This window comes from Oncorhynchus kisutch, linkage group LG19 (assembly GCF_002021735.2).
Source record: "Oncorhynchus kisutch isolate 150728-3 linkage group LG19, Okis_V2, whole genome shotgun sequence".
Lineage (NCBI taxonomy): Eukaryota > Metazoa > Chordata > Actinopteri > Salmoniformes > Salmonidae > Oncorhynchus > Oncorhynchus kisutch.
The window spans coordinates 26,533,747-26,547,922 of record NC_034192.2 but is presented as its reverse complement, the minus strand read 5'-3'; the positions used below and the strand labels follow the sequence as shown (position 1 = coordinate 26,547,922).

Here is a 14,176-nt window from a genome sequence, read left to right as displayed (position 1 = left end):
AGAGCACATATTAATATTTGCATGTTAATGTGTAAGCCCTTCATGATTAGTCAAACCCTCAATAAAATGAAATAGTACAATAATATATTAGTTGAATTGGATGACTGAGTTCTATCTTTATTTCTATTGCATGTTTTAATGAAAAGAGAGAACCAATAATAGATTTTCGTAAGTGTGGTGCCCATCTTGTAAAATGGCTGACTGACGGATAAAAAAGTTTAAGAAAATCGTTAACCTCTGTACTATGGTTGATATTTCAATAACTTATCCTGCAAGCTTCTCCTTCTTTCTACTGTATGTCAATATAAATGTTTTTGCTGTTAAAAATCCCATCGTATGGCACATTTTCTGATTATTTTTCTATACTCAGCACAGGAGGAATTATTTGATTGCAGGAATCCTTGAATGTTTCAATTTGCAATGTGAAAATGCAGTAGCCTTGAAGATCCAACTGCAGTTGAAAGGACTTATGCACTTCCAAAAATTGGGATTGCAAGAATTTCCTGCAGGCAATAGCACTTTCTATGGGTTCAAATGTAGTTTTTTTCAGTACTTCAGCATCACATTTCCATGTATGTTAGTCGATGTGAATAATGTGTCAACATTTGTTTGGGGTGTCAGATTGTGCTCAATATTATTAGAATTGTTATTTTAAGCCACTGATGAGGAGCTGCCAGACCTCCCTGTGAATTCCCAAAGGCACTGCTATCACATCTGTTATAAACACCCGGGCTATATTATTAATTCAAAATTTTAATTTACCAGAAATATGGATTGATATCAATATACAGTATTGTATAACAAAAGTCAGGTTGCGTCATGTACTGCATGTGAATACGAAACAATACAAATCTATGAATTTAAAAAATATGTTGGAAATATAGGTATGGTCGAGGTATGAAGTTAACAAATCAGATGCCTTTTCCATTCATTGTTGCATATTCTATATAATATGCTCCATTTACAGAGCCATTAGAGTTATATTGGTCTCACAACTGAGTTATTGATTTCCATTGCATTCTTGGGGGTAAAAAATAGACTTTTCCATGTTGCTGGGAGAAAGTCCTCCATGCACTTCCTGGAAAAATGTCTGGGGCCATGGTAGACATGAATGCTACATTGTGTGAGGGTTATATGGTAGGACTGCTAACCAGTGGGAGAAGGAGCTGATTTGATTCTAGAGGAGCCACTTGCCATGCCTTGTTACACAAACCAATAAAGTCTTCCCTGGGACATTGGCTTACTGTGTAGCCGCTTCACACTTCAAGTGCCAAATAATGACTGCAAGTGATAACATTTTATGGCAGGCAACTGAACAGGAAAGGCTTATTAATATTGTCTCATGTGGAGAAGTGTTTTAAACCGAGGTCATTGAAAACTCAGCATAATATGGGGCTGAGCAGTGGAAGGGTGGTTCAAGATGGTTTCCAATATTTTGTTGTTTCTCACTCACACATGCATGGAACAATCTCCACTGAAATAACACATTCATAAATTCACCAGAGAACAATTCAGATCTCCTCATTACCCCTCCACAGTTCCTCTGAACTCTGTACTACATGTAATCTCGTATGAAAGAACAACACAAAAGTGAATGCTAGCTAGTGTAGATTTGGCCCTTCTCATTTATCATATTCACTTGGATGGAGTTTCACTTCAATTGCTCTTCTTTTTTTTCTAATAAGATCAATGTGTTATGTTCCAGAGAAAGTGGACACAAGGTCAGATTTGGCTTGAGTTAACCTTTGGAGAAGTCTGCAGTCTGTCACCATTCCTTTAACACACAGCTGTGGGCCGGCTGCTGTGTGCACTAGGATTATCCCTCAACCATACAGAAAAATGGGGGAAAGCAGCCCATTGATCTTCGTCATGGCTGTGAGTCCAACAGCCTTCACTGTTCATGCGGGGTGTTTAACAGAGAGGTTGCGGCTGTGTTTTAAACCATTGCCACGTCGGTGTTCATAGATCACAAACAGGGCACACATTTGTACTGTTAGGCAGCAGACTGTACATTGTGCAGAGACTACAAGGTTGTTTATCCTGCGACAGTTGTTCAAGGAATTCTGTCAACATTTAACATGGCCCATCATTAATGTCTAAATGATTAAGCAGCCATGAAACTGGTGCAATATTCGTCAAAGGACTGTGGAAGGAACGAAGACAGTCTCTCTCTCTCTCTCTCGCTCTCTCGCTCTCTCACTCTCTCACTCTCTCTCTCAGACAAACCTCATCTCTGAAACAAAGACAAGAACACATAATATATCCCCATAATTTGCACAACCATGTCAGCGGGAAATATTGACTCTACTGAACACTTGAAATGACTGTAATTAAGCTGAATATATTGTGAACATGGATCATATTTCAGCATATGGCTGATTATTTCAATTAACTGTACTTTGAGATGTTTACTTGGTTACATTGATTTAATCAATAACAAATATTCCTGTAGCACTGTTTACCATATAGGAGCCTAGCATTTATCTGAACATTTCTTAGATAAACTATACCATCTGATAGTTCATGTGGAACAATGCATCTATATTGATCCAAAATATGAAATAGTAATATAAAATAAAATTAAGGTTCATTAAATATGTCACAGACCCTGACCTTACTATTGGTTTCAAAATGTCACTTCATTACTTTGAGAGTGAATTGGTTGTGACTCCGGCCAATCCCGGGGACACTGGGAAGGAGGAACATAGACCTTTCATGCTTCCCACAGGTCTCGTAGCCTCCACCATGTCAAAGAGATTCAGTATCATACACAACAAGCATAGGCAACTCTCGTTGGGCCTCATCACAAATCAAAGAGGGAAAAAAGACAGTCCGACCTTTGAATAAACATGAACTTCGCCGAGAGTATTTCTGAAGAGGTCTGGGATTGAGGCCCCTAGCAGCAAGCATCTGAAAGCAGTCTACATTGATTCAGTCTACATTGATTCATTAAGGCACCGCTAGTGCCTTAATATAGCAAGGTCACGGTTTACATTCCTGTCTACAACATGAACCATATTGTTAGAATTAAATGAGAGGGAGAGTGAATCAATTACAATCTGTTGATCAATAAAGATATCTAACAACTGTTTCCTTTATAGGATCCATGGATTGAAGGAAATCCTTTGTGACAAAACTACTCAAATGTTCCAAACATAATAGTCACTCAACCTCAAATTGTGAAGCAATTTATAATATTTTATCCTATTTTCAGGTGTGAACTGATCGGAGTGATTGATAGCTTCTGTTGTAAAGCTATTGCATTCCATCACCATCTCTCCTCCTCCCAGTCCCATGTGAAATGAGGAGAGGAGGAGTATGGTGGGGACTGTGGGAGCTAGCTGCCTCATTGGTGTGCAAGACATGTCCAACCCCTCATTCTCCACAGCACCAGTAAACAGCAACACAGAGGCCCATTGTGCCCAGGCAAAAAAAATCACTCTGTTTCAGAAGGAATGAACAGAACTCTCACTCAGTCTCACTCATACCAACTCAATGGCCTCTGCTAGTTACCCACAAGCAGAATGTCAGTATTATAAGATAAGACTCACATAATGAACTTTTTCATGGTCAGTGTTCTGTATTGAAAATGTTTAAGCATAAAATCCATGATTCAATCAAATCAGAAGGCCAGTCATTGCTAACTTCAATTCCCAATTTGTGTTGGTTCTCAGTAGACACTTATTTCATTAATCTATTTGACCAATGTGATTAACAACCTGTGATAAAAAAAAACAACAACAACAACACTGTGCACTCTTTACAAAGTCAATGTGAAATCCAACAAATCAAGTGAAAAGTCCCCACACTGTAGAATCCATTGAAAATGCACAAGCTGAAAAATATCTGCAACATGGACAGTGACACAATAGTAGCTACTTGAAGCAGCCAGGAAACAAAGTGAGAGAAAAAACAGCAGAACAATCTGGGCTTGAAGAAGGTATAGGTCTACAGCAGACCTCAAAGCAAATGTCACCTGAAGGGCAGAATATAATCTTGTCTCCTTAAAACCATTAGAAACAAGACATGTTGTGTATGAGGAGCTTTGAGAACTAATCATAATTTGTGCCTTTCAAGTAAGCTCCTGGAGAGCTGTAGTTTTTATCACCCTTAAATCAGAATATTGAGATAAATAAACTACACTTTTAGTGGACACTGCTTCTCTCTAACTTTTGGGTAGACAATAATAAGTGTGAAATTAATGGTATTCCTGTGAGGGCCCTTGGTCGATAAATTCGTCATTCGTGCCAAAAGTACTCATCAAATTCCTCATCAATACACATTGGTCTATGGATTCCATCAAAGAGAGAGATGTTACCGCCCCCAAAGCACCCAACCCCTCATCACATGGGAGCACACACACAAACTAAAACACACAAAGATAGACAGTTATAATCTTAATAATGCTCACCTCAAATTCAGACTTGACAAAGTGCTTCGGTGAAAATGTTGTTGCTCTTCTGGCACTTGTATTGCTCATCTATAGCATACAATCTTATGCAATTCGCTAAATTGTACATCTTGAAAGACACTTAGATATTCAAAACATTATTTACCATACATACCCTCTTCAATTATGTTTAATGTAATGGACAAATAATTAAATTGTACATAAAGATTCTTAAAATACAGCAAATTTCCATTTGCAGAAAGCAAAGATAAAATACTCGGAGTGCAAAGGCACTTCTGGAATAAATGGATCGTCATGTGGACGGAACCTTTACATGTGTTTCACACTCATTATTATATACAGGAATGTCATTTCTCAATTATTCATCTAAAAATGATATTTGTTTCCACAGAGAAAATAAAATATATTATATAAAATGCACACAGCCGTATTATACATAGTTCTTGCGGTACCTGCTACAGTCTTTATATTTAAAGTATAATAAATATGTTAAACCTCCAGTAATATAATATAACTGTCTGCATAAAGGGCTACGTTTACTCAATACAGCTGGAAAATAAAAAATATATAAAAAGGCTTAGGTTGCTTTGTTTGAGTTGGACTCGTCAATTTGTGGAATACATAGATACATACCGATGTAATACGTGTGATGATAGGGCCATATCTTACAACTGACTCATTGCAGTATGTTTTTCCAGAACTTCGAGGTAGTCTGGTTCTGTTTTTAGCTTCCCAGGCAGCAAAGGGTGTTCATTTTTTGATTGTTCAGCATAATACTTTCGTGGAGTCCCATAGAGAACAGTTTTATTCAACCTGTCCTGTTTGTGTCGTCTAGTAGTTTCAAAGGGAGGAATGAATTGTCTTTTCGGTAAAGTGCAGAAACTGTAATTCTGATCGCCAGCCGTCGGAAGCTCCTTAACTCGCTCTGCAATGTTTTGATAAAGCAGCTCCGGCTGTCGATTGCCACAAGATTGTTTTTCATTGAGTTCCACTGTGCTTATGGTATATGGGCTTGGGGGCAACTCCGACTTTTTCGGGTCCATGGTGCTGAAAGTTAGCTCTTTTAGATTCCTATAGTACGCCACCTGCTCGCTATCTTTCTGCATGTAGATGGGGTTCTGACACATCTGGCTAGCGGGGGGAGGGATGTAGTTATACACATGTGTCTCTGTTTTATCTGCAGTGGGCTCTGAGCTATATGAACCATACTGTACGTGGAAAGAGTTTATATCTAAATGATTGGCACTGGCGGGGACGCTATCAATTCCTTTGCGTCGTTTGAGGACGAATACGAAAAGACCAGCCCCGAAGCAGACCGACAGAATGAACACCACGAGCAGTCCCAGTATGAGAACAGACAGGGGCACCTCCGGTTGCATCTCGGGTATCTGCTCTTCTGTTGACGTGATGGCAAGCGGGGGAGTGGAGTCGGTGCTGGGACTGACCGTGGGGGCCTTGGTTAGGCCTACTGTGACCTCGTTAGGCTCGGGACAAATTGCGTCATTACGCAGAGATCTGAGCAGCCGCCCTGCATGTTTGGAGGGCGAATCACATGTGATTTCATTTACCACGACACTGGTGCTGGACAGCTCCATCCAGTTTTTAAGGGCGACGATGTCGCATGTGCAATCCCATGGGTTCTCCTGCAGATCGATCTGAATGAATGCGGAGAGCTGGTCGAGCACACCGCGCACCGGCAGGTGGGAGAAGTGATTGTTCCTCAGGTTTAGTCTTGTTAGCATAGTCCCCCAAAATATATTGTCGGGAAGGGATCTTAGTAGATTGTTGTTTAGGAACAGCAGCTGCAGATTCTGTAATGAGTTAAACGTCTGTGGTAAAATGTCCTTGATGACATTGTACTCCAGGTATAAATATTGAAGGCTCTGCAGCCCTACGAATAATGATTGGGATAGACTTTCAATGTAATTGCCATTGAGGTAAAGTCTCCGTAGATTAGCCAGGTTGTCAAAGGCCCCGTCCTGAATAACAGCTATCCTATTATTTCCTAAATGGAGGAGCTCGAGTGTGCTGTATTCGGTTAGGTCTGTTGTATATATGGTATGTAAGTAATTCCCTGTTAAATGCAATTTCTTTGGATAGGAGGGTTTAGGGGTAAGCTCTGTTATATTATGCAATTTCCTCTCCTGGCAGTTGATATTTAATCCAGTGTCTGCGTTCTGGGAGGTACAGACGCATATACTAGGGCAGGTCATGGGAACAGGGGACCTAGTCTGATAAACCATTATAGGCCCCAGCACTTGTTTGTCCTTACCAGACGTTACCCGTTGTGTAGGGCGATTTCTCATTTTAGGGGGACGGGAGGCCCGTGGGGCTTTTGTTGGAGTGACACCGGGGTGTAGGGTGGGAGAGGGGCCGTCGTATTGGGAATCAGAAGGGGGTTGCATTGCGCGGTGATTAGAATCACCAGCATTACGTCGGGGGCATAGATCTTGCCTAATCAATTGCGTAATGTCCTTTCCATGCAGTCTAAAGGGGGTCTCGCACACGATGTCCCCTACAAAGACCGAGATGGTGTCCAGCCAGGCTTTTAAGGGTATCAGATCACAGGTGCAATTCCACGGGTTCTCCTCCAGTTGGATCTCCATAATGCCGCCTATGTGCTCCAGCACACCAGCAAAAGGCAGCATCTTAAGCCGGTTTCCCCTTAGATCCAAATGCGTTAACATAACGAAACGAAATACATTGTTGGGAAGAGACAGCATGAGGTTGTCGTTGAGAATCAGCACTTTGAGTTTATTTAATTTGCCGAATGCACCTGCTTCAATGGCGCTGATGTAATTATAATCTGCCTGTAAATACTCCAAACTCTCTAAACCAGCAAAGGTGACTTCCTTGATTATCTCCAAGTTATTGTTGTTGAGATGAAGTCGTTTTAAAAACCTCAGTCCAGTAAAAGCTCCAGTCTGTATCTCCTGTAACCCGTTGTTTCCCAGGTGAAGGGATGTGACATTACCATAATTGATAAACTCGTTCGGATTAAGTCTCGAAAGAAAGTTTCCATTGAGAAAGAGTTGGCAGATTTTGTTCGGCGGAGGCTGAAATAGACTCACCGTTGTAAACCCTTTGTTTTCGCAGTTAATGCTCAATATATTCTCCTTTTCCTCACAGGAGCAGCGGTTCTTACAAATTTCTTTCGATGTTTTGCGGCTGTCTGTCTTCGATGCGAAACTGGTCACAGTTAAAACGCTGAGCAACAAAACGCTGTTCAGCATTTTTACAACAATGTTGCTGAATTATCCAGCATCAACGTTGTATGAGCCTTGGAGCTGGGAATTTCAGTAGGGACATGTAACCCAAATTAAGACAACATTAGTGTAAAAAAGGTACCCGGGCGCACGGACGCGCAGGTCTCTCCATTGATCTTCGTTACAACCCAACAGGCAAATTAAACCAGGAATCATTCATCGGATACGTTCTGCGCCAGGTTTGAGTGGGCACATTGTCTGTTAGTCAGGGGATAGCTTCCCAATGTAGGCTACCGCAATCCCCGGTGTTACCCACGACCATTCATGCAGCAGTTTCAAGCATTTCCGTAGCAGCACAATCAGAAACAGTGAGATAGATACTCACTCAGCGACAGAGATTGTACAGTCTCTGCTCGCCTTGATCCCACGAAATTCCATTCGTCATTAAGTACAATTTCGTTTTTTACAAAAAATTAAATGTATGTAGCATATCACTTGGAGTTTTCCTTCACTTTCTCGATAAAAACACTGAGAGATCCAACTCTGAGAGAGACTGGATACTGAGGAATAGCCTCCGCAGAGGGCTATCTATGCCTTAGAATTTCTGCTCTACGTCCTCCCACATTCAAGGAATTCAGCCCTACGTCACTAGCATCGACAACTGTCATTCTTGTTAAGAAAAGTTTTCCATTCTTCTCATAGTAATTGTAAAAATAGCATTATTTTTCAGGGTAAGATTACTGGTACCTTGGCTACTAATGAAAATAGCAGTAGTAGGATAGTTTATAATAAACACCATGCTAATGTTATAATAATAAACATTGTCACAGGGTAATATAAATTCAATTGGAATACAACACCTTTTTGTAGAGTTAACAACATTAATGGGAACTTCAGAAAAGTAGTGTACTACAATTTAATAAGATTTTATTTCCCCTACAAAATGCATGAGAAAATATATGAAAAATGAATCTTCAATACAACCTTCAGTTGTATTATTATTTTTAATGATTTAGAAACCAAGCTCAGTATTGTAAGTGGAATCTTGTTTTTTGCACACCACTAGGGGGAATACGCACCTCTACCATTTGAATAGGGCTTCAACACACACACACATATGCACGCCCAATTCAAAAGAGTAACATGTTTTCTATATAGTGACTCTGATAAAGTAACAGGCATAGGACGAGCCTGAGCAAACGGATGTTAGGTTGAAAATACTGTATCCGTAAACCCGATGTTAGTATAGGCTAGTGATTAACTAATGTGTCTCATGGGCAAGGGGTGTTACAGGAAGCAACATTTCCTTTCATAGGATACCCAGAGGCAATGTAATTATTATTCGTCGGTTGAACCTTATTGGGGGCATGAGATCCCTCCGAGCACTTACCAAAACAATGGCGGACAATTTCTCTCCGCTTGGATCTAACACTTTGGCAACCCTAAAACCAGTAGTAACCACCAACTTCAATGACATTTATCTTAAAATTAAAATAAATATCTAATTTTCCCGGACCCCAATAAGATTGTTGCTGAGGAGGGCTTGTTAGCTAACTACAGGGTTTGAGTCACCTCAGCCATTTTTTAAAATAAAACAGGTCAGCGACCAACACTAGCTAGCTAACGTAAGCTAGACATGTCACGTACAGTGGGGCAAAAAAGTATTTAGTCAGCCACCAATTGTGCATGTTCTCCCACTTAAAAAGATGAGAGAGGCCTGTAATTTTCATCATAGGTACACTTCAACTATGACAGACAAAATGAGAAAAAAATTCCAGAAAATCACATTGTAGGATTTTTAATGAATTTATTTGCAAATTATGGTGGAAAATAAGTATTTGGTCAATAACAAAAGTTTATCTCAATACTTTGTTATATACCCTTTGTTGGCAATGACAGAGGTCAAACGTTTTCTGTAAGTCTTCACAAGGCTTTCACACACTGTTGCTGGTATTTTGGCCCATTCCTCCATGCAGATCTCCTCTAGAGCAGTGATGTTTTGGGGCTGTTGCTGGGCAACATGGACATTCAACTCCCTCCAAAGATTTTCTATGGGGTTGAGATCTGGAGACTGGCTAGACCACTCCAGGACCTTGAAATGCTTCTTACGAAGCCACTCCTTCGTTGCCCGGGCGGTGTGTTTGGGATCATTGTCATGCTGAAAGACCCAGCCACGTTTCATCTTCAATGCCCTTGCTGATGGAAGGAGGTTTTCACTCAAAATCTCACGATACATGGCCCCATTCATTCTTTCCTTTACACGGATCAGTCGTCCTGGTCCCTTTGCAGAAAAACAGCCCCAAAGCATGGTGTTTCCACCCCCATGCTTCACAGTATGTATGGTGTTCTTTGGATGCAACTCAGCATTCTTTGTCCTCCAAACACGACGAGTTGAGTTTTTACCAAAAAGTTCTATTTTGGTTTCATCTGACCATATGACATACTCCCAATCTTCTTCTGGATCATCCAAATGCTCTCTAGCAAACTTCAGACGGGCCTGGACATGTACTGGCTTAAGCAGGGGGACACGTCTGGCACTAGTCCCTGGCGGCGTAGTGTGTTACTGATGGTAGGCTTTGTTACTTTGGTCCCAGCTCTCTGCAGGTCATTCACTATGTCCCCCCGTGTGGTTCTGGAATTTTTGCACACCATTCTTGTGATCATTTTGACCCCACGGGGTGAGATCTTGCATGGAGCCCCAGATCAAGGGACATTATCAGTGGTCTTGTATGTCTTCCATTTCCTAATAATTGCTCCCACAGTTGATTTCCTCAAACCAAACTGCTAACCTATTGCAGATTCAGTCTTCTCAGCCTGGTGCAGGTCTACAATTTTCTTTCTGGTGTCCTTTGACAGCTCTTTGGTCTTGGCCATAGTGGAGTTTGGAGTTTGACTGTTTGAGGTTGTGGACAGGTGTCTTTTATACTGATAACAAGTTCAAGCAGGTGCCATTAATACAGGTAACGAGTGGAGGACAGAGGAGCCTCTTAAAGAAGTTACAGGTCTGAGGGAGCCAGAAATCTTTCTTGTTTGTAGGTGACGAAATACTTATTTTCCACCATAATTTGCAAATAAATTCAGAAAAAATCCTACAATGTGATTTTCTGGACTTTTTTTCTCATTTTGTCTGTCATAGATGAAGTGTGCCAGCTGGTTAGATATGGTTCAACCATGGACAACAACAACAACTGACTACTAGTTCGTTTTCACCAAAATATGTTCAACTCATGGATAGTTTATCCAGTGATCACTGCATTTAGAAGTATAGCTACTGACTGACATGTAGATAGCTAGCATGCTGGCTAACACTGGCCAGGCCAGTTAGCCAAACTCAAGAGCTACTGGTTAGGCATGATAACACCATGGGCAACAATAACTGGCAATATGTTTGTTTTTAGACAAATATGTTCAACTCATAGTAAGTTTATACACTTACCACTGCATTTAGGATGCTAGCTAAATTACTGAAATGTAGATAACTAGCTCACTGGCCAGCCAGTAGCCATTACTTGGCAACAAATTGTGGATTTCCTATTCCGTGGGTCAACTTGCTTATATTAATCAACAGACAGTTTGTGGAAAGGTAAAACCCCACCGGTGTAACCTCACACACCCAAGAAAGCTCAACCAATCACCCAACATAACTCATGAATATCAATGACTTTCCTACGAAAGGACATTTTGTTTACAGGAAGGACCTGGACAAATGGCTTTAGGGTTAAGTCAAGTCAACTTGGTTATATAGCCTACAGATTGAGCCACAATAATAAAATCAGCACAGAACAAAATGTCCATACAATTTATCAATTCAAAATAATACAGAGCTCTTATACAGTAGACCTACGTTCTCAAAATATCAGAGGGAGAAACCAACTCCTGAGCCAAATTTGTTCGCCCTGCCACCCAGGACAGCTTTTCCCGTTTTCTTAAACCCTTACGAAAAAACATTGCAGTCAGAGTGCAATGTAATTCGAGTGCAGTATTACTGCAGTATGCTGCAAAACCTGCATCCAAAATAACAGTTTTTTTACTGCAGTCATTTTGCAGTGTAACTGCAGTTAGAGTGCAGTTATTCTGCAGATACTGTGTCCAAAATACCATAGTCGACTGCAGTTACTGAACATTTACTGCAGTTTGAATCTGCAATATTTTTTTTGTAAGGGCAACCTTACGCAGCTGTTACTGGATATGAATAGGCACCCAATCTTATAGGATCAGGAAGTGCACTTCGGATGTGCGGGAAACAATGAATGAGCATGCGATTAACATTTCTAAAGTGAGTTATTCATGACCTATAGGACTTATGGTAAACAAAAATCATTAGCTGACCGTGCAAACTATTAAACCAAACGCTTGCATGAGCGCAATAATTGACATTGCTGAAATAGGCCTAATCAAACAAACACAGAAGCAAGGTGAATAAAATTCACATATGTCCAAACAACATAAAGACTAAATGACTTTGACATACAACAAAATACCTAGCGTTTAGGTATACATTCGGTAATGGGTAGACAATCAAATTAATGTAATGGCGGGGAATAAGGGGAATATTAATTTGTGAAATGCAGACTGTGCTAGGCTGGCTTGCATCCTCACAGTCAGTGAACATGATGTTTACTCTGTCTAGATTAAGGACTCATATCCATTTAAACATGTTTCATGTTTCTGCACATTGTTTGAGATTACACTATTTAAAATGGTTTCGTATCCATGATTTAAGATGAGAATCATGTCATAAACGCAATAAATCATAGTCTGATAGAATAACACAAAGGACAATAACAATAACTTCCAAATAGATTCAGATGGATTTGTACATATTTGTGATGGCACAGCTTGACAGGCCAATTGTCAAATTCATTACAGGGCACAGAGGGGAATGGTTACCAAATGCACCACTGCAAGAGTGGGCTTGGTGTTTTAACTATCTGATTGAATAAAGCAATGTGGTCATAAAAATACATGATAGCCAACGATAGACAGAAATGCAGCAGGCCCTACGTGGCATTGTGCCTTTTGGCATTTTGCCCCAAAGTTACACACAGCACAACTAAACGTTCCAAAGAATTCAGTTGTAGCCATCTCTATCACACAACATTTGACCAGAATGTGATGATGGAGAACTGACTTTGGATGGGGTAATGGTAATCTCTGGAGGGAAACTTTTGCTTCCTGTAGTCTCTAATGAACAGGAGGTATCCTATAAGCTGATAATGTATTTGAACAGCCCACACATAACAAGATAGGAGATAACAGAAGTTTTGTCTTTGGACTGTTGACACAGGATAGATAAAGTGTCACGTATGACACAACGAGAGATAACAAATATACAGTACATGCAACCATGTAAGTCTTTATTTAGGACACATGTGGCATTGATCTTTGGCTCTTTTTAACCCATTAGAGGACTCCTTCTTTAATCCATCTGTGAGGTCAGGTCTTTGTCATTGTAAATAAAGTTGAAGTCAGAAGTTCACACACTTAGGTTGGAGTCGTTAAAACTCATTTTTCAACCACTACTTACATTTCCTGTGAACAAACTATAGTTTTGGCAAGTCGGTTAGGACATCTACTTCATGCATGACACAAGTCATTTTTCCTACAATTGTTTATTTCACTTATCACTGTATCACAATTCCAGTGGGTCAGAAGTTTACATACACTAAGTTGACTGTGCCTTTTAAACAGCTTGGAAAATTCCAGAAAATTATATCATGGCTTTAGAAGCTTCTGATAGGGTAATTGACATAATTTGAGTGTCAACGCTTTGGGAGGCTGGTAAAAAGGAGTCAGGCGCAGGAGAGTTGAGATGCGTGGACAAGGTATTTAATATATGAAAAAACACCAATATAGAAACAATACAAGGGTGCGTGAAATATACCGGTACCACGAATAAATGGGCGTAAATACAGAACCCGGCAACAAAATACCAGCCATCAACATAGAACAAACACGCAGACAAACATGGGGGAAACCAGAGGGTTAAATAATGAACATGTAATGATGGAATTGAAACCAGGTGTGTAAAAACCAAAGACAAAACAAATGGAAAATGAAAAGTGGATCGGGGATGGCTAGAAGCTCGGTGACGTCGACCGCCGAATGCCGCTCGAACAAGGAGAGGGACCGACTCCGGCGGAAGTCGTGACATTGAGTCAATTGGAACTTCTGACCCACTTGGAATGTGATGAAAGAAACAAAAGCTGAAATAAATCATTCTCTCTAGAAGTATTCTAACATTTCATCGTCTTAAAATAAAGTGGTGATCCTAACTTACCTAAATCAGGGAATATTTACTAGGATTAAATGTCAGGAATTGTGAAAAACTGAGTTTAAATGTATTTGGCTAAGGTGTATGTACAGTTGAAGTCGGAAGTTTACATACACCTTAGCCAAATACATTTAAACCAAGTAAAATCCCTGTCTTAGGTCAATTAGGATCACCACTTTATTTTATGAATGTGAAATGTCAGAATAATAGTAGGGAGAATGATTTATTTCAGCTTTTATTTATTTCCTCACATTCCCAGTGGATAAGAAGTTTACATACACTCAA

At 40.2% G+C, this 14,176-nt stretch overlaps 1 protein-coding gene across 1 annotated transcript; it reads right to left on the bottom strand.

Moving 5' to 3' along the window:
* Positions 1-4,564: 4,564 nt before the first annotated feature.
* LOC109910052 (SLIT and NTRK-like protein 2) lies at positions 4,565-8,188 on the bottom strand. The gene has a single exon (XM_020509205.2). The coding sequence runs from the start codon at positions 7,642-7,644 to the stop codon at positions 5,077-5,079; it is 2,568 nt and encodes an 855-aa protein (XP_020364794.1). The 5' UTR covers positions 7,645-8,188; the 3' UTR covers positions 4,565-5,076.
* Between the last annotated feature and the right edge of the window lie 5,988 nt (positions 8,189-14,176).

What these genes read in the sequence shown, in the direction of transcription:
- LOC109910052 (XM_020509205.2), bottom strand. Translation starts at nt 7,644, where the DNA reads ATGCTGAACAGCGTTTTGTTGCTCAGCGTTTTAACTGTGACCAGTTTC.